Raw genomic sequence first — 25,559 nt, forward strand, 5'->3', positions numbered from 1 at the left:
TCTTTGTACTAAAACCCAAAGTATTCTCTTTGTACTAAAACCCAAAGTATTCTCTTTGTACTAAAACCCAAAGTATTCTCTTTGTACTAAATCCCAAAGTATCCTCTGTACTAAATCCCAAAGTATTCTTTGTACTAAAACCCAAAGTATTCTTTGTACTAAATCCCAAAGTATTCTCTTTGTACTAAATCCCAAAGTATTCTTTTGTACTAAAACCCAAAGTATTCTTTGTACTAAAACCCAAAGTATTCTCTTTGTACTAAATAATTATTTTTGTACTTAAACCAATAAACTAGTTAGCGTTTTCAAATTTTGTAATTGCATGTTTTAGACAGGACCTAGAGAAGAACACTTTGGGATTTAGTTTTAAACCAAATATTTATTGAATTATCATAGACTTTATCAGATCCCCAAAAGCTCACTCTCCCCATATCTGAAGAGGTTCCTCCTGAGCAGCAGTCCCGAGGAGCGGAGCCCCAGTTTGAGGCAGGATGACAGAGCTCACACACATTAAAATGAACATGAGGAAGAGGAACTCAGGACCAGTCTGGAGGAAGAGCAGCTTCAAGGACTGGGGGAGGCTAATATCATAGATTTCTAATTCTCTCCTGCATGTGTGGAAAATGACTGATCAGGAGAACCCACCTCAGCCCTCACATCTTCACCAAACCATGGAGGACGGAGAGAGGGACTCTCTAACCCACCAACATAACTGAAGAAAACAGACTCTGATGGAGAGGATTACAGAATATCAGAACCAACCAGTGACTCTCAACCCCTCTGCAGTAAATCCAGACTGTTCTGCAGCTCAGAGTGAAAACAGGGTAAGTGATGAAGTGGAGAGTGGAGGATGACTGTCAGGGTCTAAGATACTCAAATCAAAGAGGAAATGGACAATGAAAGAAAGCTGTGCTGGGGGCAGGATGTCCACAAAAAAATAGCTCACCTGCAAATTCACAGTAAAGAAACATTTTATTCTCATACTTCTGTCCAATTATTCTCTAAAAATATGAGTCCCACAGGGGGAAAAAAATCATAGATGCCAAAAATGTGGCAAAAAATTGACTCAAAGACGAACCCTTATTTAGTGGACTACTTAAAAAACTCAAATATAAAATAAATATGTATATGCAAATATACTCAGTGTATTTATGCAAATGCTGCACATACAGTTGAAGTCAGAAAATTACATGCACTAAGGTTGGAGTCATTAAAACTCGTTTTTCAACCACTCCACAAAAGTCTTGTTAACAAACTATAGTTTTGGCAAGTCAGTTAGGACATCTACTTTGGGCATGACACAAGAAATGTTTCTAACAATTGTTTACAGATTTTTTTCCATTTATAATTCACTGTATCACAATTGCAGTGGGTCAGAAATTCACATGCCCTAAGGTGACCATCTTTAAACAGCTTGGAAAATTCCAGAAAATTGTGTCATGGCTTTTGATAACTGGATTTTGTTCATCATGATACAAGTTACTGCACAGAAAATGACAGAATGTTTTATTAATTTTGCAGTTTGTTGAACTTTCTATTTATTATAGAACTACTACTTATGGCTAACAAGTTATTACATTTATAACATCTATTTACAGCCACAGTGGCTAACAGTTGTGTAGTTATTACATTTATAACATCTATTTACAGCCAGTTGTGTACAGTTCTGTTTACAGCAACAGTTGTGTACTGAACATTTACATTTACAGCAACAGTTGTGTACACCGTTCTGAATATTTACATTTACAGCAACAGTTGTGTACACCGTTCTGAACATTTACAGCAACAGTTGTGTACACCGTTCTGAATATTTACAGCAACAGTTGTGTACACCGTTCTGAATATTTACAGCAACAGTTGTGTACACCGTTCTGAATATTTACAGCAACAGTTGTGTACACCGTTCTGAACATTTACAGCAACAGTTGTGTACACCGTTCTGAATATTTACAGCAACAGTTGTGTACACCGTTCTGAATATTTACAGCAACAGTTGTGTACACCGTTCTGAATATTTACAGCAACAGTTCTGTGTACACCGTTCTGAACATTTACACATTTTGAAAATCGACATGGTTTAAACATTTTTTTTTATACCAAATTGAGAAAAACATCTAAGGTGGAAGCAGTATTGGGGGAACGTGCCCATACACTACCCTGCTTAAAGCAGCAAAACTACCACACATTCCAAGAGGTTTACCAGATTTTTCTTTATTTCAACAGAAATGGAGTCCGAGCCTTGCAGCATACCAGACAAAGCTTCAATAAAACAGTTCACAGAAAGACGAGTACAAAACTAAAACTGCTTAGAAAATACTTACTCAGGCCATTCCTGGTTCGAGTGATAAAATCATTATGTAGGGAGAGGTGGGCATAACTAAGGGTGAAAGAAATGCAGGGCCTTTCAAATGGGTCGTACTGACAAGAACCTCCTGTCTGTCCAGTTTATCCATACGGTTTGGTCTTCACCAACATAGTGAGTGACATCCAACAGGAGGACAAAGCAATTGAGTATTTTTTTTTGTTTTCTTACATTGAAACATGGAAGGGAGTGGTTATGATCTTTCTCTCTGTAATGTGATAATAAACACCGACATCTACTCTCATCCTGAATAACCAATAGCCTTAGGAGAAAAACCAAGAGCAGCCGCAAGACTAAAAACAAAATGTTGAAACATGTTTAAGCGGATTCACCGTTTTTAGACCAGACTTACTAGATGTTCAGACTGCGGTGCAACAGTCCCTTTATACTCTCTTACTCCAGATTCAATTATTATATTGACATGGAAAAACATTGCTGCAGACCTGTGTAACAAGTCCCATATACACACAGAGAGAAGAAGAGAAAAGGCCACGGGAGCCTCTTCCAGGCGCTGGATGGAGGGCGGGATGGAGGGGGGGGGGGGGGGGGTTCCTCCTCCTTGTCCTCTCGTACCCTGTATGGAAGATGTGGTTTGGGGAAGAGTCTCAGGTGAAGAGCAAAGTGCTTCAGGCTCAGTCTGGCTCAGGGAAACAGACATGGATGGGTGGATGGGATATGACTAGAGTGGAGGAGGGAGAAGGTGGGATGAGGTGATGACACGGTGGACACACCTGCAGGCTCTACAACAGAGAAGAGTCCAAGTCACAGGGGAGGGGAAGCAGGGTTGAAAGGGGCTAAAGAGCAGATAGGCGCAAAGCTTTGGGCAGGAGGGGTAGAGTGAAGGGCAAGTGGGGGTCAGAGTTCCAGCCCAGACTCTTCCACTGCTCTGGAGGGGCTGGAGTTGGACAGGGTCAGGTGGGGAGGTTAGAGGTCAGGGTGGAGGGCGGCGTGCATCGATCGATGGGACATCTGGTCGGGGGCTGCATCCCATATAGCACCCTGTTCCTTTTTTGTAGTGCACTACCTTTGTCCAAGTCCTCTTTAGGTCCTGGTCATAAGCAGTGTACTGAATAGGGTGCCATTTGGGACACACCCTGGGACTTCAGGCGCTCTCGCTGCTCTCGACGGGCTGCAGTTTGACCAGGTGGTCTGGCTTGCCGCCACTGGCGTGACGCTCCCACATCTGCAGGTAGAGCTTCTCCAGATCCATCGTGTACTGCTTGGTGTTGAACAGAGGGCTGCAGATACGCTGCTTCCACACGCGGGACCGGATCATCTTCAGACTGGGGGGGAGGAGAACCGGGTCAGTTACAGCAATGGTGAGAACCGGGTCAGTTACAGCAATGGTGAGAACCGGGTCAGTTACAGCAATGGTGAGAACCGGGTCAGTTACAGCAATGGTGAGAACCGGGTCAGTTACAGCAATGGTAAGAAGAGGGAGAGATGCTCAACCACAGAAGAGATGGAGAGACAGATGGCGTGTGAGAAGAGGGGGAGATTTAGAGAGAGCTAGCTGGAGTGTGTGTGTGTGTGTGTGTGTGTGTGTGTGTGTGTGTGTGTGTGTGTGTGTGTGTGTGTGTGTGTGTGTGTGTGTGTGTGTGTGTGTGTGTGTGTGTGTGTCAGAGACTTACTATTCCATGTCACAGCCCAGTTTGACAGCCACGTCCTCATATTCCTGTCTGGTGTGGGCGATGAGCTCGGGACAGCCCAGACACTGTAGCTGAGAGGCTGCCACACGCGACGCCAGGGTCTCACCTGTACGGGCACACGGCACATTTAAACACCAACTTGTCGTTCACACACGGAACCGTGCATCCCAATTATCTCTCCTTTCTCCGTAGTTCCCTTCATGCATTAGAACTGGAAATGACTGGGACATAGAAACCCCCTCTAACCGAAATCAACACTTTCTAATTTATGGAGAGTAGTGAACACTTCAGGAGGAAACGTCTCTGCGATCATACGCCGTCTCACCTGGCATGGTAACCATGGGTGTCCCGGCCCAGAGGACGTCCATGCCGGTGGTGTGTCCGTTACAGAGGGGCGTGTCCAGACACACGTCGGCCAGCTGGCCCCGTCTCACGTGCTCCTCCTTGGGCGCCACGGGAGAGAAGATGATGCGGGAGCCGGGCAGGCCGAAGTTCTGGGCGTACTGCTGGATGTTGGGCTCGCCCACCGCAGGGAAACGCAGCAACCACAGAACACTGTTGGGAACACGCTTCAGGATCTACAGGAGAGACCAGAGACGAGGTCAGTAAGAGGTGCTGTGTGTTTGAAACGGAATTTAAAATGGCACTACTGTTGACCAGGGCCCCAATATAGCGCACTACTGTTGACCAGAGCCCCTATATAGTACACTACTGTTGACCAGAGCCCCTATATAGTACACTACTGTTGACCAGGGCCCCTATATAGTACACTATTGATGACCAGAGCCCCTATATAGTACACTACTGTTGACCAGAGCCCCTATATAGTACACTACTGTTGACCAGGGCCCCTATATAGTACACTATTGATGACCAGAGTCCCTATATAGTACACTACTGTTGACCAGGGTCAAAGCTAGTGCCCCTGTCACATAGGAACCAGGGTGCCATTTCAGACACCCTGAGTCAGGAAACGGGGTATTCCTGAAGAGACATGAACATCTCAGACAACAGGATCATGGAGAAAGGGGTTCCTAGCATGATGCTTACATTGGCCCACATCTGCAGGGTGGGAGGGTCGATCTTGTAGAGCTGGTTGAAGTTGCAGTAGACGATGGAGTCTTCAGGCAGGCCGTACTGGGAGCGGGTTGTCACCACGATGGTACGAGGAACCTCCTCTCCTGTAGCCGCCTTGTTGTTGAGCTGAGATGGAGGAAGTTATGATGGAGAGATTTACAATGAGCAGAGATAGACTGGGGCAGAGGAGAGGCCAGTGCATAGTGACCGTGTTAACCTTACACCCCTGTTCTGACCCCTGTTCACTACAGTACTGGAACCGCTTTCCTAGGGGTCAAATCACCAAAAGACCCAAAAGTAGACATGCAAGTGACCCAATGTCTTTATCCAGTACTAGTCTTAGTGCCATACCTGGAGGGATACAGACCCTGATACTACAACTACAACCTCCTTTCAGAAGTATCTGAAAATACACAGTATACATGAGATGTAACACTACAGACCCTCGTCATGTCACATGGCTGGGATCAAAGGTCAACCACACAGGTAACTCACTGCTTCACGACAACCAGCAAAATAACAGCCTGGTACTCATTCTTATCCATTTCCTGTGTGTGTGTGGTGGCCAGTCCCCCCTCCCTCCAGTACCTGTGTGGTGGCCAGTCCCCCCTCCCTCCAGTACCTGTGTGGTGGCCAGTCCCCCCTCCCTCCAGTACCTGTGTGGTGGCCAGTCCCCCTCCCTCCAGTACCTGTGTGGTGGCCAGTCCCCCTCCCTCCAGTACCTGTGTGGTGGCCAGTCCCCCTCCCTCCAGCCCCCTCCCTCCAGTCCCCCCCTCCCTCCAGTACCTGTGTGGTGGCCAGTCCCCCTCCCTCCAGTACCTGTGTGGTGGTACCAGTCCCCCTCCCTCCAGTACCTGTGTGGTGGCCAGTCCCCCTCCCTCCAGTACCTGTGTGGTGGCCAGTCCCCCCTCCCTCCAGTACCTGTGTGGTGGCCAGTCCCCCCTCCCTCCAGTACCTGTGTGGTGGCCAGTCCGTTGCTGACGGTGAATCCGTTGATGGTGACCTGTATCTGTCCCTGGTTGATCATGTTGATGATGGCCTCAGCTGCTGTGTTCATGGGGATGACTGGCATGGACAGAGCTCCGTTGGTTTCTGCGGCGCCACTCTCCTCAATGGAACACTTCATCTGGACAGGAAGGAAGGAGTCAGTGATCTACAAAGTGATCTACGTTTTCATCATACTTTCTGGGGGATAAGGGCAGGTCTTCACTGTTCACATTTAAAGGACACAACAAGGAACAGACAATGACTATGAATGACATTGGACTATGAACTACCTTCCCAATAGTTCATAGTCCAATGGAAATATGTTCACAGAACATTCCCTATGTCACCTTGACGTCAGACAGGCCTGTTCAGGAAGGGTTAGGGCTATTCACTATGTCACCGTCTCACCTTGCCGTCAGACAGGCCTGTTCAGGAAGGGTTAGGGCTATTCACTATGTCACCGTCTCACCTTGCCGTCAGACAGGCTTGTTCGGGAAGGGTTAGGGCTATTCACTATGTCACCTTGACGCCAGACAGGCCTGTTCAGGAAGGGTTAGGGCTATTCACTATGTCACCTTGACGCCAGACAGGCTTGTTCAGGAAGGGTTAGGGCTATTCACTGTCTCACCTTGACGTTAGAGGCTTGTCCAGGAAGGGTTAGGGCTATTCACCATGTCACTGTCTCACCTTGACCACCTTGACGTCAGACAGGCTTGTCCAGGAAGGGTTAGGGCTATTCACGATGTCACTGTCTCACCTTGACGTCAGGCAGGCTGTCCAGGAAGGGTTAGGGCTATTCACCATGGCACCGTCTCACCTTGACCACCTTGACGTCAGGCAGGCTGTCCAGGAAGGGTTAGGGCTATTCACTATGTCACTGTCTCACCTTGACCACCTTGACGTCAGACAGGCTTGTCCAGGAAGGGTTAGGGCTATTCACCATGTCACCGTCTCACCTTGACGTCAGGCAGGCTGTCCAGGAAGGGTTAGGGCTATTCACCATGTCACCGTCTCACCTTGACCACCTTGACGTCAGGCAGGCTGTCCAGGAAGGGTTAGGGCTATTCACTATGTCACTGTCTCACCTTGACCACCTTGACGTCAGGCAGGCTGTTCAGGAAGGGTTAGGGCTATTCACCATGTCACTGTCTCACCTTGACCACCTTGACGTCAGGCAGGCTGTTCAGGAAGGGTTAGGGCTATTCACTATGTCACCGTCTCACCTTGACCACCTTGACGTCAGGCAGGCTGTCCAGGAAGGCCTTGAGGTCGATACCATTCAGAACGATGCGGTTGTCAAAGATGTGGCCGTTAGACTTGAAGTCAATCACCGCCTTTTTCTGTCGAAGAAAATAAAAATAATACTGGAGGTGAAGAGGTGAACTGCATGTGAAGTCAGGGTTGAAGACCTAAAAGCATTATTTTTCATTCATCAAAACACCTTTTTCCTTTCAGATGACAGTTTATTTTAATGTAAGCTTTATGTGAGCTTTCCATAAGTAGGGGAAAGCCACTGAGACCAGGGTCTCATTTTCAAGGGTGCCCTGGGAATAATAATTACCGCCATAGCACACAAGAGAGCATTGACAACGCAAGAAAAGCCCATTGAGCCTCCATCACCGGAATGCTAACAAAATTAGCACAAACTAATAGCGAAGTCACATAGCCATTGTTAGCTGAACGAAAACAAACTTTTTGCACAGGCAAATCCAGTTCAAAGTTACACAAGCATAGCTAGTAGCTACCGAAAGCCATTGTCATTGAGTGTGGACATTTACACGCTTAAGTGAATGAGAGAAATTGTGCAAAATGAACAGAGTTGTGATACATGCTTTTTTCCAGAAGGAAGAGCAGCATGTTCACCTGAAGCAGAGGGGAGAAGAAAACACTATTAGGAAGCACAAGGGGAGGGAAAAATGGCAGCTGTACAGATAACCCATCCAGAGCTCACTAGACGTCTGGCTGAAAGCCAGAAGATATCTGATGTCAAACATTTAGTAGTAAAATCTCATTTTATTGGTCACATATTTAGCAGATGTCATTGCAGGTGTAGCGAAATGCTTGTGTTCCAAGCTCCAACAGTGCAGTAGTATCTAACAGTGCAGTAGTATCTAATTCACTCATATCTAAAAGTACAATAATGGAATTAAGAAATGTATAAATATTAGATTGAGCAATGTCGGAGTGGCATTGACTAAAATACAATACAGTATATTTTTTAAGCGACCAGTGATTCCATGTATATGGGGCAGCAGCCTCAGATGTGCAGGGTTGCAAAAACCAGGTAGAAGCTGGCTAGTGATGGCTGTTTAACAGTCCGATTGCCTTGAGAGTGAAAAACAGCTTCTGTCTCACGATCCCAGCTTTGATGCACCTGTACCGACCACGCCTTCTGGATGATAGTGGGGTGAACAGGCTGTGGCTCAGGTGGTTGATGTCCTCGGTGATCTATAAGGCCTTTCTATGGCATCGGGTGCTGTAGGTGTCCAGGAGGGCGGAAACTTGCATTTTTTGGGCGGTACAGTTGCCATACCAGGCAGTGATACAGTCCGACAGGATGCTCTCAATTGTGCATCTATAAATGTTTCTGAGGGTTTTAGGTGACAAGCCAAATTTCTTCAGCCTCCTGAGCATTCAGATCGTCAGCGAGGAACGTGAAGCTTTTCACCCGCTCCACTGCGGCCCCATTAATGTGGATAGGGGCGTGCTCCCTCTGCTGTTTCCTGAAGTCCACAATCATCTCCTTTGTTTTGTTGACGTTGAGTGAGGTTATTTTCCTGGCACCACTCTGCCCGGGCCCTCGTCTCCTCCCGGGTAGACTGTCTCGTCATTGTTGGTAATTAGGCTTACTACTGTTATGTCGTCTGCAAACTGCATAATTGAGTTGGAGGCGTGCATGGTCACGCAGTCATGGATGTCCAGGAGGGGGCTGAGCACACACCCTTGTGGGCCCCTGTGTTGAAGATCAATTAAGATGTTGTTTCCTACCTTCACCACCTGGGGCAGCCCATCAGGAAGTCCAGAGTGGGGTTCAGACCCAGGGCCCCAAGCTTAATGATGAGAATGGAGGGTACTATTGTGCCAAATGCTGAGCTATAGTCAATAAACAGCATTCTTACATAGCATTCTTGTCCAGATGTGATAGGGCAGTGTGCTGGCAATTGCATCTTCTGTGGATCTATTGGGGTGCTAAGCAAATTTAAGTGGGTCTAGGATGTCAGGTAAGGTAGAGGTGATATGATCCTTAACTAACCTCTCAAAGCACTTCATGATGACAGAAGTGAGTGCAACGGGGCGGTAGTCATTTAGTTCAGTTACCTTTGCTTTCTTGGGTACAGGAACAATGGTGGACATTTTGAAGCAAGTTGGGACATCAGACTGGGATAGGGCGAGATTGATTAAATCCTTAAACACTCAAACCAGCTGGTATACGCATATTCTGAGGACGCGGCTAGGGATGCCGTCTGGGCCAGCAGACTTGAGGGTTAACACGTTAAAATGTCTTACTCACGTTGGACACGGAGAAGGAGAGTCCACAGTCCTTGGTAACGGGACGCATCGGAGGCACTGTGTTATCCTCAAAGCAGGTGAAGGTGTTTAGTTTGTCTGGAAGCAAGACTGTGTCCGCGACATGGCTGGTTTTCCCTTTGTAGTCCGTGATTGTCTGTAGACCCTGCCACATACGTCTCATGTCTGAGCCTCGTGTCGGACTCCACTGTCTCTGTACTGATGTTTTGCCTGTTTGATTTGATATTTGATATGGAGGGAATAACTACAGGTTGTATTCAGCCATATTCCCAGTCTGGGAACCACCTTGCCATGGTTAAATGCAGAGGTTCACACTTTCAGTTTTGCACAAATGCTGCCATCTATCCACGGTTTCTGGTTTGAGTAGGTTTTAATTGTCACAGCGGGTACAACATCTCCTATACACTTCCTGATTAACCCAGACACCGTATCTGTGCATTTGTCAATGTTATTCTCAGAGGCTACCCATATCAAATCAGTCCGCATGGGCAAAACCATCTTAGAGCATGGCTTCCGATTGGTCAGGCCAGGGTTGAATAGACCTTAGAGTTTCTGCCTATAGGAAGGGTGGAGCAAAACAGAGTTGTGATCAGGTAGAATTTCAGAAGCGTTTCCCTCAAATTTGCTTTGTTAAAAACCCCAGCTACAATAAATGCAGCCTCAGGATATGTGGTTTCCAGTTTGCATAAAGTCTAGTGTGATTCCTTAAGGACCGTCGAGGTATCGGCTTTAGGGGGATGATACAAGAAATTTCCATTGGGAAGGAATACAGTTGGCATTTGATTGTGAGGTATTTTCGGTCGGGTTAACAAAAGGACTTGAGTTTCTGTACGTTGTCACAATCACACCATGAGTAGTTAATCATGAAACATACACCACCATCTTTCTTCTTCCCGGAGAGTTCTTTATTCCTGTCTGCGTGATGTACTGAGAACACAGATGGCTGTATGGATTGGGACAGTATATCCCGAGAGGGCCATGTTTCTGTGAAACAGAGTAAATCCCTGATGTCTCTCTGGAAGGAGATCCTCGCGCTGAGCTCAATACTGCAGAACTCTTAAAGAGATGGGTATGATAGATATCTGGAGAGAGACTAATAGCTAATCCATGGACTATACATACTACTTCAATGTCCATAACACCTACTCTCGTATAGATTACATGTTTATCCCAAAGTCTTCCATAAAGTCTGCCACTTCTACAAAATCGACACACAGCACTTTCAGATCATTGTCCGCCTCGACCTCTAAAAACATCCTGAGGTCAAAGAGCTGGAAATTCAACAGCTCCATGTTATCAAACGAAGCATTCCATACATCGGTTACTACATGGATAGACAACAACAGTCTCTCCCATTTCTCCGGCCAATGTGGGTATGCTGCCAAAGCCACACTTAAGAGGTCATCTAATTGCATATGCTTCCTCTAAGAACAAGGCAATGGAAGCACACATTAGATCTTCAGGGAGTTGGAACACAGCGAAAAAGTACATAAATAATCCCCAGGCAGCACCTCCTGGAGTCAACTTAAAGTAGCCAAAGCTAAACTTGGACTATACTCAGGAGATGTACTAAAACAGAAAAACCATGAGTATAGCAATAGGCCTAGCAGACTGCTTGCCAATTTAAAAAGAGCAGTCAGAGCGTACAATCATCGCCATCTGAACAGCAGATGACGAGTTCACATACGATCCAAATGAAATGCATTTAACTTTCCATGATTTGTACTGCAAATGATATACTTCTGAAAGAACACATACAGATGCAGAATTCCATTTCTTCCTAGAGGGATACTTGCGACCAAAACTATCAGAGACCCACCAAGAGCTCAACAACCCTTTCACTCCTGAGATCCTCGAAGCAATCATCTCCATGCCACCTAACAAGTCCCCAGGCCCAGATGGATTTCCCCAGAGAGTTCTACAAAGCTTTTTGGGCCCAGCTTAGCCCTATTTTCATGCAGGATTATTAGTTTTTTGCTGCAAAAACACAGCCCGCATTACAGTGTTGTTAAAAATGGGAGCTCTCCCAGACTATTGGTGTTGTTAAAAATGGGAGCTCTCCCAGACTATTGGTGTTGTTAAAAATGGGAGCTCTCCCAGACTATTGGTGTTGTTAAAAATGGGAGCTCTCCCAGACTATTGGTGTTGTTAAAAATGGGAGCTCTCCCAGACTATTGGTGTTGTTAAAAATGGGAGCTCTCCCAGACTATTGGTGTTGTTAAAAATGGGAGCTCTCCCAGACTATTGGGGTTGTTAAAAATGGGAGCTCTCCCAGACTATTGGTGTTGTTAAAAATGGGAGCTCTCCCAGACTATTGGTGTTGTTAAAAATGGGAGCTCTCCCAGACTATTGGTGTTGTTAAAAATGGGAGCTCTCCCAGACTATTGGTGTTGTTAAAAATGGGAGCTCTCCCAGACTATTGGTGTTGTTAAAAATGGGAGCTCTCCCAGACTATTGGTGTTGTTAAAAATGGGAGCTCTCCCAGACTATTGGTGTTGTTAAAAATGGGAGCTCTCCCAGACTATGTTCACAGCCCTCATTACAGCGTTGCTATAAAAGACAAGGACCCTCTATCCTGCACGTCCTTCCGGCCCATTCTGACTATAAAATAACTACCAAATTGCTCGGCAAAAGACAAAAACACTTCCTCCCAAAGTAATAAAAGTGGATCAAACTATATTTATTAGAGACTCTTCATTCACCATCTTTTTTTAGATTATAGATAAAGTAAAACGCACAGAAGAACCACTGTCCAGCTGTCGCCACTGGATGTTGAGAAGGTGTTTGACAGGACGGAGTGGAACTGTTCCCAGTCTTAGAAAAGTACAATATACACCCAAACTTTATTAAATGGATTAAGTCCTTATATTCTCATCCAAATGCCATGGTGACTACTAACGGTCTGAATTCTGATAGATTCCCTTTGGGACGTGGCACAAGGCAAGGATGCTCACTGTCGCTCCTGCTCTATTTGTTGGGGGCAGAGTTGATAAGGTGCAATCCAAGTATTATGGGTGTTTCTGCAGGCGGCCTTCAGCACAAGATTTCGCTCTACGCGGATGATGTCTTGCTCTACATACCCAACCCTGAGAAATCCCTCCCATCTTAGACAAATGCATAGTACGGCAAGTTCACAGGATATAAGATGCATTTGAACAAATCCATTGTTTCCCCTCTCAATCTTACCCTCACCAGCTCCATGGAGACACTGTCTGTTCCAATTGGAGACCGGGGTTTCAATGCCTTGGGATCTTTCTAACACCAGATCTGAATTGCCTTTTCAATAAACTCCCCCCACCCACTCCACTCCTGATGGAATCAAGAAAGATCTCTGAACCTGGATCTCTTTCCCAATTAGTCAGAAGAATCAATGTTATCATATGAACATCCTCCCGAGATTGAACTATTTATTTCAGATGCGCCCATACTATCTCCCAGTTTCCTTTTTCAAAACAACCAACCAAAGCATTAAACGTATCTGGGGCAATAAAAACCTAGGCTCAAGAGCTTCACTATCGAAAACCTGAATCTAAGGGTGGTCTTGCCCTGCCTTCAAATTTTACTACTGGTCTGCACAAATCCGCAACATGCTAACATGGATCACAAACAGACAGGACTCAATGTGGATTCAGATAGAGGCCCAATCCTGTGGTTCATTGCACCTAAGCTCAATTATATTCATTTATAACTTTAGTGAAGTGGGCAACATAGCCAAAAACCTTAGAGATTTACAGCACCCGACAAGCATGGAAGGTCTGTAGGAAATACTTTCTGCCATTTCCTCAGATATGCTCTCATTCGCCAATAGCAAGCAACCCAGACTTGCCAAAAGCCCTGAGTGATGCCAACTTGCCACATTTTATAACAGTTCAGTGAGACTCCATCGTAATGAAAACAGACATTTCTCCTGATTGTAAAATATGTACCCGTTCTTAGTTAAGTCTTTTCTAAACGCACATTGAAAAACCTGAGGGAGTTCAAGGTGCAGATACACAGATCTTCAGGGTCAATTCTACGAGACTTGGAGAAAAACAAACTTGGTTTCATCACCATTTAGCACTAATTTAAGATCGGTGAGCAATTTTTAATTTGAGTCAAAGCCAAGCTGGTCTTTAACCAGTTAACTGTCATCGAAAATGTAATCTACATAATGCCCCAAAGTAATTAATTATCATAAGGCCATAAACAATTAATGCTGCATACTTTCTGATAAAAATAATTATAAATTGCTGAGGAGTATTCACTTGAAGACAAGCACACAGTTACAAATATGAAACATTTTATGATGCATTTCCTATTCAACAATAATGTATGAATAAGGTTTGAAATGACATGCTTTCTAAATAAAAACGACTAATTACACAATTTTGCCTTCCTTATAACTGTAAAGTACATATTTGTATGTTTAGTGTTAGAGAGAATAGAAAATATGCACAAAGGTCTCTCTTGATCAAAACGTCTGGCCCCATCATTGGGAACGCTTCAGGGCTCTAGCTTGGCTTCCTGAACTCGCCATTAATCTCATATTCATCTTGTCCGTCTATGATAAATAGAAAGTGTTTTGTTCTATTCATTCATTTTACATGAATGCGCTACGATGTAACGATTGCAGGAATGTGCTTTGTCAGTGGCCTTGATGCTGAAACTTGACCTTTGACTCAGAACATACAGGAGAAAAAAAAAAAAAAAAAAAAAAAAAAAAACTGTATATTCATATTATTTTATTGCTCCAGGGAAGTAATTTACTATGCATAGACCCCCCCCTCCCCACTCTATGCGATGTGTAATGCATAGGACACAAGAAGAAGAATTGTAATTATCATAGTGAATTATTGTAATGTTTGTGCGACAACTTAACCCATAAGGGATGTGTTGCCAACTGGCGATTTGACACAAAAATAAAATTCATTCACTTACAGGAAACATGGCAACAGGACAAAACAGTCCCTCCGGGATTCCCTGATTGCAACAGGACAAAACAGTCCCTCCGGGATTCCCTGATTGCAACAGGACAAAACAGTCCCTCCGGGATTCCCTGATTGCAACAGGACAAAACAGTCCCTCCGGGATTCCCTGATTGCAACAGGACAAAACAGTCCCTCCGGGATTCCCTGATTGCAACAGGACAAAACAGTCCCTCCGGGATTCCCTGATTGCAATTTGTTTGGCAAAATCAACAATTCCCTATATATTATGTGAGGGCTTGCAAATTTGACCGCTCACTGCACATTAGCAACATAATAACATTCAAATCAAGCCACTCAAGAAACTTTTATTTACTTGATAAACAGGAATCTCACCTTGAGGTGGGGGAACATGTTAGCGTGGTCTCCGATGAAGAAGGTGTGTGGCATGTAGGCTAGTTTCTCAGAGTACTGCTCTGCCACCTCGAAGGGGGACGTCTCCTTGTCTGACACAATGTAGTCCATGAAAGGAGCTCCGCTGGTCCCCGGGTAGCCCAGCCACATACACTGAGAAGGAGAGAACAGTTGGCACAGTCAACTTTATTTGGACATTATATCCCAGCTGTCGTGTAGTGACTTTTTTTGATGAGGGAGCGCACTTAAATAAAAAAATAATTCAAAGTTTAATGACAGATGTAGCCTACTGGATATCATTGTATTACAGGCCTACCCCCAAATATGTTGTCTCAAGAAAACATGACCTTTTTAATACCCTCAAAACACCAAGTATGGCTTAACTAATTTCCAAGTAGGCCATCACTGTCAATCGTAAATGATAATTCTTCGTGTGTTAACGATGAAATGTCCAAACGGAATGCCTGCCAATCATTTGATCTCAATCAGTTTCATGGAAATATGCAGTTCAATCTTCTTGAACTACTTTGTGAGCAAAAAATAAGATCGTGTTAAAATATTAGCCTTTCTTCTAGGCCTCTTGTTTCAGTTAAAGCATAGTGTACAAAACATTAGGAACAGCTGCTCTTTCCATGACAGACTGACCAGGTGAACACTACGATCCCTTAATGATGATGTCACCTGTTCAATACACTTCAGTGTAGATGAAGGGGAGGAGACAGGTTACAGAATGATTTGAAAGCCTCGAGACACAGACTGTATGTGTGTGCCATTCAGAGGGTGAATGGGAAAGACAAAAGATTAAAGTGCCTTTGAACAGGGTATGGCAGGCGCACCGGTTTGAGAATGTCAAGAACTGCAACGCTGCAGGGGTTTTCCCACACTCAGTTTCCTGTGTGCGTCAAGCATGTGCTATCGCCCCAAGTACGTCTAGCCAACGTGACAACTGTGGGGAAACATTGGAGTCAACATGGTCCAGAACCCCTGTGGAATTTATTTGACATCTTGTAGAGTTCATGCCCTGACGAATTAAAGGTTCTGAAAAAGGGGGTGCAAATCAAAAATATGGACACCCCTTCAAATGAAGGGCTATTTCAGCCACACCTATTGATGGCAGGTGTATAAATACAGTTGTTGAAGTCATAAGTTTACATACACTTAGGTTGGAGACATTAAAACTCGCTTTTCAACCACTCCACAAATTTCTTGTTAACAAACTATAGTTTTGGCAAGTCGGTTAGGACATCTACTTTGTGCATGACACAAGTAATTTTTCCAACAATTGTTTTACAGACAAATTATTTCACTTATAATTCACTGTATCACAATTCCAGTGGGTCAGAAGTTTACATACACTATGTTGACTGTGCCTTAAAACAACTTGGAAAATTCCAGAAAATGATGTCATGGCTTTAGAAGCTTCTGATAATTTATGTCAATTAGCCTGAGTCAATTGGAGGTGTACCTGTGGATGTACTTCAAGGCCTACCTTCAAACTCAGTGCCTCTTTGCTTGACATCATGGGAAAATCAAAAGAAAATCAGCCAAGACCAATTTCCAAACACCAATGGGAGCAATTTCCAAACGCCTGAAGGTACCACGTTCATCTGTACAAATAGTACGCAAGTATAAACACAATGGGACCACGCAGCCGCCATACCGCTCAGGAAGGAGACGCAGTCGGTCTCCTAGAGATGAATGTACTTTGGTGCGAAAAGTGCAAATCAATCCCAGAACAACAGCAAAGGACCTTGTGAAGATGCTGGAGGAAACAAGTACAACTTGAAAGGCCACTCAGCAAGGAAGAAGCCACTGCTCCAAAACCTACATTAAAAAGCCAGACCACGGTTTGCAACTGCCCATTCGAGCAAAGATAGTACTTTTTGGAGAAATGTCCTCTGGTCTGATGAAACAAAAATAAAACTGTTTGGCCATAATGACCATCGTTATGTTTGGAGGACGAAGGGGGAGGCTTGTAAGCCGAGGAGCACCATCCTAACTGTGAAGCACGGGGGTGGCAGCATCATGTTGCGGGGGTGGCAGCATCAGGTTGCGGGGGTGGCAGCATCAGGTTGCGGGGGTGGCAGCATCAGGTTGCGGGGGTGGCAGCATCAGGTTGTGGGGGTGGCAGCATCAGGTTGTGGGGGTGGCAGCATCAGGTTGTGGGGGTGGCAGCATCATGTTGTGGGGGTGCTTTGGTGCACTTCACAAAATAGACGGCATCATGAAGATGGAAAATTATGTGGATATATTGAAGCAACATCCCAAGACATCAGTCAGGAAGTTAAAGCTTGGTCGCAAATGACTCTTCCAAATGGACAATGACCCCAAGCATACTTCCACATTTGTGGCAGGACAACAAAGCCCTGACCTCAATCCTATAGGAAATGTATGGGCAGAACTGAAAAAGCGTGTGCGAGCAAGGAGGCCTACAAAGCTGACTCAGTTACACCAGCTCTGTCAGGAGGAATGGGCCAACATTCACCCAACTTATTGTGGGAAGCTTGTGGAAGGCTACCCAAAACATTTGACCCAAGTTAAACAATTTAAAGGCAATGCTACCAAATACTAATTGAGTGTGTGTAAACTTCTGACCCACTGGGAATGTGATGAAATAAATAAATCATTCTCGACTATTAATCTGACATTTCACATTCCTAAAATAAAGTGGTGATCCTAACTGACCTAAAACAGAGAATTGTTACTGGGATTAAATGACAGGAATTGTAAAACTGAGCTTAAATATATGTAAACTTCCAACTTCAACTGTATGTGTGTTTTATATATTATTATTATTTTTTAAAACTTTTTTTTATTTTTAAATCAAGCACACAGCCATGCAATCTCTATAGAGAAACATTGGCAGTAGAATGGCCTTACTTAAGAACTCAGTGACTTTCAACGTGGCACAGTTATAGGATGCCACCTTTCCAACATGTCAGTCACATTTCTGCCCTGGTCAACTGTAAGTGCTGTTATTGTGAAGTGGAAAAGTCTAGGTGCAACTATGGCTCAGCAGCGAAGCGGTAGGCCACACAAGCTCACAGAACGGGACCACTGAAGCCCGTAGCGCGTAAATATTGTCTGTCCTCGGTTGCAACACTCACTACCAAGTTCCAAACGGCCTCTGGAAGCAACATTAGAACAGGAACTGTTCATTGAGAGCTTCATGAAATTGGTTTCCATGGCATAAGATCACCATGCGCAATGCCAAGCGTCGGCTGGAGTGATGTAAAGCTCGCGGCAATTGGACTCAGGAGCAGCGTAAACGCTGTCTGTAGAGTGATGAATCACACTTCACCATCTGGCAGTCTGACGAACCAACCTGGGGTTGGCGGATGCCAAGAGTTCGCTACCTGCTCCAACTAAAGTTGGAATAATGGTCTGGGGCTGTTTGCACTAGGCCCCTTAGTTACATTGAAGGGAATCTTAACGCCAAAGCATACAATTCATTCTGTTATTCAATGCGTTTGCATGGTCAAATAGCAGTAAGGCCGATTACAATTGGTTTTATACTTCAAGGAGTATTACAATTCTAAATCAAATAGCAAAAGGATCGTTGGTATGACCTTAAAACAATGAAATACAGCTAATGAAACATGGCACAAACACTTCACATGATGTGTTTCTATTGTTGTATAGAAATGAACACGGCTAAATAACGGCTGATTATCTCACCTGGATGGGAGCGGGGCGCAGGGCAAACAGCTCGTTGCGGGCTCCTTTGGTATAGCCGTTCATATTGACCAGGATGTGGAGTCCATCCTGATGGATCCTGTCTGCTGCCTTGCCGTTACACGGGAGCTGACAGAGGGAAGGGAGGGAAGGGGGAGAGACAGGAGGAGAGGGAAGGGAGAGAGACAGGAGGAGAGGGAAGGGAGAGAGACAGGAGGAGAGGGAAGGGAGAGAGACAGGAGGAGAGGGAAGGGAGAGAGACAGGAGGAGAGGGGAGGGAGAGAGACAGGAGGAGAGGGGAGGGAGAGAGACAGGAGGAGAGGGGAGGGAGAGAGACAGGAGGAGAGGGAAGGGAGAGAGGGAAGGAGGAGAGGGAAGGGAAGGGAGAGAGGGAAGGAGGAGAGGGAAGGGAGAGACAGACAGGAGGAGATGGAAGGGAGAGACAGACAGGAGGAGATGGAAGGGAGAGACAGACAGGAGGAGAGGGAAGGGAGAGACAGACAGGAGGAGAGGGAGGGAGAGACAGACAGGAGGAGAGGGAAGGGAGAGACAGACAGGAGGAGAGGGAAGGGAGAGACAGACAGGAGGAGAGGGAAGGGAGAGACAGACAGGAGGAGAGGGAAGGGAGAGACAGACAGGAGGAGAGGGAAGGGAGGGAGAGACAGGAGGAGAGGGAGAGACAGGAGGAGAGGGAGGGAGAGACAGGAGGAGAGGGAGGGAGAGACAGGAGGAGAGGGAAGGGAGAGACAGGAGGAGAGGGAAGGGAGAGACAGGAGGAGATGGAGGGAGAGACAGACAGGAGGAGTGGAAAGGGAGAGGATTTAAATCTTTACTCTGAAGTGTTGGATGTGACCGAGTGGACAGAGAAAAGGAAGCTACTTCTGAAGTACTTAGATTCAGTTCTCAATCTGAGTTCACTCACCTGTGACAGGTCAGTGAAGTGATGGGCCTCGGCCACCACTTTAACCCTAAAGTTGGTGTTGTCATCTGGGCTCAGGGCATAGCAGAACACCTGGGGAGAGAATGTTATAACCATGTTACGACCAACTGTTAGAACCCCTCCAAACATGTTATAACCATGTTACGACCAACTGTTAGAACCCCCTCCAAACATGTTATAACCATGTTACGACCAACTGTTAGAACCCCCTCCAAACATGTTATAACCATGTTACGACCCCCTCCAAACATGTTATAACCATGTTACGACCAACCGTTAGAACCCCCTCCAAACATGTTACGACCAACCGTTAGAACCCCCTCCAAACATGTTATAACCATGTTATGACCAACAAATTTCAAGTAATGTTTGGTCACGATTACATTTTTTTTTAAATGGTTTAAATGACAATCGAATACAAGTAAACAAACATCAGTTGATTTTAAATCATTGGTTGTTGCCAGTCTAGTGGTAATGTCACACAACAGTTAGAAACCCTCACCTCAAACTTCTCAGAGTTGTGCATGCCGGGGATGGACTGCATGAGGTGGGAGGTGGGGTGGTTCCCGAAGTCAGAGCTGACATATCCCACCCTCAGACGCCCTGCGCTGGCCTTCAGGTCCTTGGGGTACTCAAAGGCCGGTTTGTGGAGCGCATTGATCTGTGGAGGGACAGGGTGCGTTAGACTAACCAGGATACATCCCAAAACGGCCTCCTATTCCCTGTATAGTGAACTAGTTAACCAAAAATACTGCTCTACGTAATGAAAAGGGTGCCATTTGAAACCTAGTCCAAGGCTCTATTCTAGCATACTACATAGAATGATTGCTAGTATGGACACTGGAACATCATAGCCTGTCAGACAATGACCATAAACCCTAGCTCCTTTCACGTGGTCCAACTAGACAAGGCAGATTGAAACCCCTCGTCCATTACGCAGTTAGAACTAGCCTGAACCTGACCTTAACATCCAACCATAACCAATCTATGACCGGACCAAGCTCTTCCCCCTGCAAGCAACCCAACCACCTTCTGCCATCTATGGCTGCTTTTAATGTACATGTTCAACTAAATAAAAGACTTACGGGCTTAAGTTTCCTTAAAATGCACCAGGCGGGTAACTTCCAAGCCATCCCACCTTACCGTTTACCCTTCACCATGCAAGCATCCCAGCCCAACTTTCACCTGAATAGAAGGTCAATGCTGTACTTGCTTTGATGAGGGCCTGTACCTTGTCCAGACAGAGGTTGCCGTGCCTCTCAGCGATGGCCTTGCGGAAGCCGTGAGAGAGGGGGTACAGCATGCTGTGGTGGGGGTGCACCGAAGGCAGACGGTTCTTATCCAGCTGGTCAGCCACGATGCTCACCAGCTTCTTCATACGATCGTCATAGTCTGTCCAGTCACACACAATCTGGGGAGAGGAGAGGACTGCTGTCTAAGTGGTGAGGTGTGTGTTGGTGTGAGACGTTTTGTGAGGCAGTCTGTAGTGGAACACCTGGGAAATGTAAATCAAAGAGCAGTAACTTGAGCCTCACTTGGTTTAACTTTCATCGATAGATGAGGATTTGGACTCGAGCGTATCTGCAGTAACTTGACATAGGAGACTAGTGTGTGAGTGTGAAAGTGTGAGTGTGTGTGTGTACCTGCAAACAGTGTGCTAGGTTGCAGTAGGCATCAGGGAAGTCAGGCTTCAGTTTCAGGGCTGTACGGTATGAAGCAATGGCTTCTGGGATGTTTCCAGAGTCCTGAGGGGGGAGGGGACAATAACTGAATCATAACACAACTTCCTTTATAAATAAAAATGAATTTTAATATTTCCATTCATTAAAAAACTAATTGCAGACCCAATTTTGTTCTGCGGAATATCAGTGACAGAAGAAATGTGAAGTCGACTTCACTGCCTTTTGTAGGTCTGATAGGAGTTGATTTCGAATTGGGGTTGAGAACAGAGATGGCAGATGATTCACCTTGTGTATGGAGGCCAGGTTAGAGTGGGCGTCAGCGAAGGCAGGGTTGATCTGGATGGCTCTGGTGTAACACTGTAGAGCTCCCTGGATATCCTGCATCTCCTTCAGAGTGTTGCCCATGTTGGAGTAGGCATCAGCAAACGTAGGGCTGATTCTACAGACACACAAACAATAAAGTAGGACACCAATCAACTCGATCCAGAACCTTGAAACAGCATCCCTATAAGTTGCTTCTGTCGATTGTCAAACCACAACCGATTGAGATGAGAGGGCGAGACGGGGGGAGGCGTCTGTCTACGGACCTGATGGCCTCCTTGTAGTGCATGAGGGCCTCCTGGAGTTTCCCCTGTTGTTGCAGAACGCTGGCCAGGTTAGAGTGGGCCGCAGCAAACTCTGGAAACACCTGAAGACAACAACCACACGTTAAAATACATTTTACAACAGAACACTGGCCAGGTTAGAGTGGGCCGCAGTAAAATACATTTTACAACAGAACACTGGCCAGGTTAGAGTGGGCCGCGTTAAAATACATTTTACAACAGAACACTGGCCAGGTTAGAGTGGGCCGCAGCCAACAACCACACAGGTTATATGGTGTCCAATCAAAAAGTGCATAATTAGACCACTAGAGGATTATCTAAGATATTAACATATTCAAATCCTTGTTCCAAACATCAAGTCTCTACCATGATCCATTCAAAAGTTATTGGAGTGTTGACAACTTGTAGGATGGCCAGAATCAGTGTTGACAACTTGTAGGATGGCCAGAATCAGTGTTGACCCTTGTAGGATGGCCAGAATCAGGACGACTAAATCAGGCCAGAAAAAAAAGTAGTAATAAAATTAAAGTGTGGAAAGTTGCATCGCGTCAGATAGGTAGCCTTAACCTGTCTAGGGCAACAACTAGTGAAAGTGCAGGGCGCCAAATTCAAAACAACAAAAATCTCATAATTAAAATTCCTCAAGCATACAAGTATTTTACACCATGTTAAAGATAAAATTCTCGTTAATCCAGCCAGTGTCTGATTTCAAAAAGGATTTACAGCGAAAGCACCACAAGCGATTATGTTTGGTCACCACCAGGCCACTGAAAAACACTGCCATTTTTTCCAGCCAAAGAGAGGAGTCACAAAAAGCAGAGAGATTAAATTAATCCCTAACCTTTGATGATCTTCAGCAGATGACACTCATAGGACTTCATGTATGTTTTGTTTGAGAAAGTTCATATTTATATAAAAAAAATCTGAGTTTACATTGGCGCGTTACGTTCATATTACCGGATATATTACGTTATGAAATCCAACACTTTTACATATAATGTTAATGGTATGTTAGATAAAGACCACCACTGAATGTTAATGGTATGTTAGATAAAGACCACCACTGAATGTTAATGGTATGTTAGATAAAGACCACCACTGAATGTTAATGGTATGTTAGATAAAGACCACCACTGAATGTTAATGGTATGTTAGATAAAGACCACCACTGAATGTTAATGGTATGTTAGATAAAGACCACCACTGAATGTTAATGGTATGTTAGATAAAGACCACCACTGAATGTTAATGGTATGTTAGATAAAAAGACCACCACTGAATGTTAATGGTATGTTAGATAAAGACCACCACTGAATGTTAATGGTATGTTAGATAAAGACCACCACTGAATGTTAATGGTATGTTAGATAAAGACCACCACTGAATGTTAATGGTATGTTAGATAAAGACCACCACTGAATGTTAATGGTATGTTAGATAAAGACCACCACTGAATGTTAATGGTATGTTAGATAATGTTAATGGTATGTTAGATAAAGACCACCACTGAATGTTAATGGTATGTTAGATAAAGACCACCACTGAATGTTAATGGTATGTTAGATAAAGACCACCACTGAATGTTAATGGTATGTTAGATAAAGACCACCACTGAATGTTAATGGTATGTTAGATAAAGACCACCACTGAATGTTAATGGTATGTTAGATAAAGACCACCACTGAATGTTAATGGTATGTTAGATAAAGACCACCACTGAATGTTAATGGTATGTTAGATAAAGACCACCACTGAATGTTAATGGTATGTTAGATAAAGACCACCACTGAATGTTAATGGTATGTTAGATAAAGACCACCACTGAATGTTAATGGTATGTTAGATAAAGACCACCACTGAATGTTAATGGTATGTTAGATAAAGACCACCACTGAATGTTAATGGTATGTTAGATAAAGACCACCACTGAATGTTAATGGTATGTTAGATAAAGACCACCACTGAATGTTAATGGTATGTTAGATAAAGACCACCACTGAATGTTAATGGTATGTTAGATAAAGACCACCACTGAAAGTTAATGGTATGTTAGATAAAGACCACCACTGAATGTTAATGGTATGTTAGATAAAGACCACCACTGAATGTTAATGGTATGTTAGATAAAGACCACCACTGAACTATTCGGAACATGAATAAATTATATTTGTCTTGATAAAATGTATGTTATAACACAAGGAGGCGAAATGATCGCCAAAGCACGTGTTCACCCACTCTGGGCAGAGTAAGACACCTATAGGTTAAAATACATACTACAACAGGACACTAGCCAGGTTAGAGTGGGCCTGCAGTTTCAGTCACCACCAGATTCATGAAATGACACTTCCTTAAAAAGAGAACACTGAGCTGACGAGCTTGCGAGAAAAAAAAACCCAAGGGCTTATAAACAGCCTTCCTTTAACCTATCAGGTAAAATACTTTTCAATGCTACCGTCAATGCTTTCTATGAGCATTCTGCTATATAGTTAACTGTTAATGGTATGTTAGATAAAGACCACCACTGAACGTTAATGGTATGTTAGATAAAGACTGTTAATGGTATGTTAGATAAAGACCACCACTGAATGTTAATGGTATGTTAGATAAAGACACCTCCAGGGCTTTCCTGTAGAGCTGGACGGCGTCCTCGATGTTGCCCTGCTCCCTCTTGATGTTGGCCAGGTTGTTGAGAGAGTCTGCGTGGGTGGGACACAGACGCAGGGCCGTGTTGTAACACTCCTCAGCTTCGGACACCTGGGAGAGACGGGGTTCAAACCACACATGGTTAAACCAGAGACACACACAAACACTCACATTCACAGACACCCACACACAGCCAGTCACATTCACATTCACAGACACCCCACACACAAACACTCACATTCACAGACACCCCACACACAGCCAGTCACATTCACAGACACCCCACACACAAACACTCACATTCACAGACACCCCACACACAGCCAGACACATTCACAGACACCCCACACACAAACACTCACATTCACACACAAACACTCACATTCACAGACAAACACTCACATTCACAGACAAACACTCACATTCACAGACACCCCACACACAAACACTCACATTCACAGACACCCCACACACAAACACTCACATTCACAGACACCCCACACACAAACACTCACATTCACAGACACCCCACACACAAACACTCACATTCACAGACACCCCACACACAAACACTCACATTCACAGACACCCCACACACAAACACTCACATTCACAGACACCCCACACACAAACACTCACATTCACAGACACCCCACACACAGCCAGTCACATTCACAGACACCCCACACACAGCCAGTCACATTCACAGACACCCCACAAAAAAAAAACACTCACATTCACAGACATCCCACACACAGCCAGACACATTCACAGACACCCCACACACAGCCAGACACATTCACAGACACCCCACACACTAACACTCACATTCACAGACACCCCACACACAAACACTCACATTCACAGACATCCCACACACAGCCAGACACATTCACAGACACCCCACACACTAACACTCACATTCACAGACACCCCACACACAGCTAGTCACATTCACAGACACCCCACACACAGCCAGTCACATTCACAGACACCCCACACACAAACACTCACATTCACAGACACCCCACACACAAACACTCACATTCACAGACACCCCACACACAAACACTCACATTCACAGACAGAGGCA

At 44.9% G+C, this 25,559-nt stretch overlaps 1 protein-coding gene across 6 annotated transcripts in view; it reads right to left on the reverse strand.

Moving 5' to 3' along the window:
* Window positions 1-2,191: 2,191 nt before the first annotated feature.
* Window positions 2,192-25,559, reverse strand: part of LOC124011274 (UDP-N-acetylglucosamine--peptide N-acetylglucosaminyltransferase 110 kDa subunit-like) — a 35,544-nt gene continuing 12,176 nt past the window's right edge. For 3 of the 6 annotated variants that reach the window (XM_046324480.1, XM_046324478.1, XM_046324477.1), the window contains exons 8-22: window positions 24,437-24,577; window positions 21,806-21,906; window positions 21,504-21,657; window positions 21,180-21,281; window positions 20,768-20,947; window positions 20,039-20,197; window positions 19,519-19,608; window positions 18,600-18,725; window positions 14,904-15,074; window positions 7,299-7,415; window positions 6,044-6,214; window positions 5,062-5,214; window positions 4,337-4,589; window positions 3,994-4,117; window positions 2,192-3,645 (exon numbers count right to left, since the gene is read on the reverse strand). In XM_046324480.1, the coding sequence (XP_046180436.1) occupies window positions 3,465-3,645; window positions 3,994-4,117; window positions 4,337-4,589; window positions 5,062-5,214; window positions 6,044-6,214; window positions 7,299-7,415; window positions 14,904-15,074; window positions 18,600-18,725; window positions 19,519-19,608; window positions 20,039-20,197; window positions 20,768-20,947; window positions 21,180-21,281; window positions 21,504-21,657; window positions 21,806-21,906; window positions 24,437-24,577 (2,223 nt within the window). In that variant the 3' untranslated portion in view covers window positions 2,192-3,464. Of the gene's footprint in view, window positions 3,646-3,993; window positions 4,118-4,336; window positions 4,590-5,061; window positions 5,215-6,043; window positions 6,215-7,298; window positions 7,416-14,903; window positions 15,075-18,599; window positions 18,726-19,518; window positions 19,609-20,038; window positions 20,198-20,749; window positions 20,948-21,179; window positions 21,282-21,503; window positions 21,658-21,805; window positions 21,907-24,436; window positions 24,578-25,559 lie in introns of all 6 variants that reach the window. The other 3 variants (XM_046324479.1, XM_046324475.1, XM_046324474.1) reach the window with 1 other exon arrangement.

The sequence above is a fragment of the Oncorhynchus gorbuscha genome, linkage group LG23, assembly GCF_021184085.1.
Source record: "Oncorhynchus gorbuscha isolate QuinsamMale2020 ecotype Even-year linkage group LG23, OgorEven_v1.0, whole genome shotgun sequence".
Lineage (NCBI taxonomy): Eukaryota > Metazoa > Chordata > Actinopteri > Salmoniformes > Salmonidae > Oncorhynchus > Oncorhynchus gorbuscha.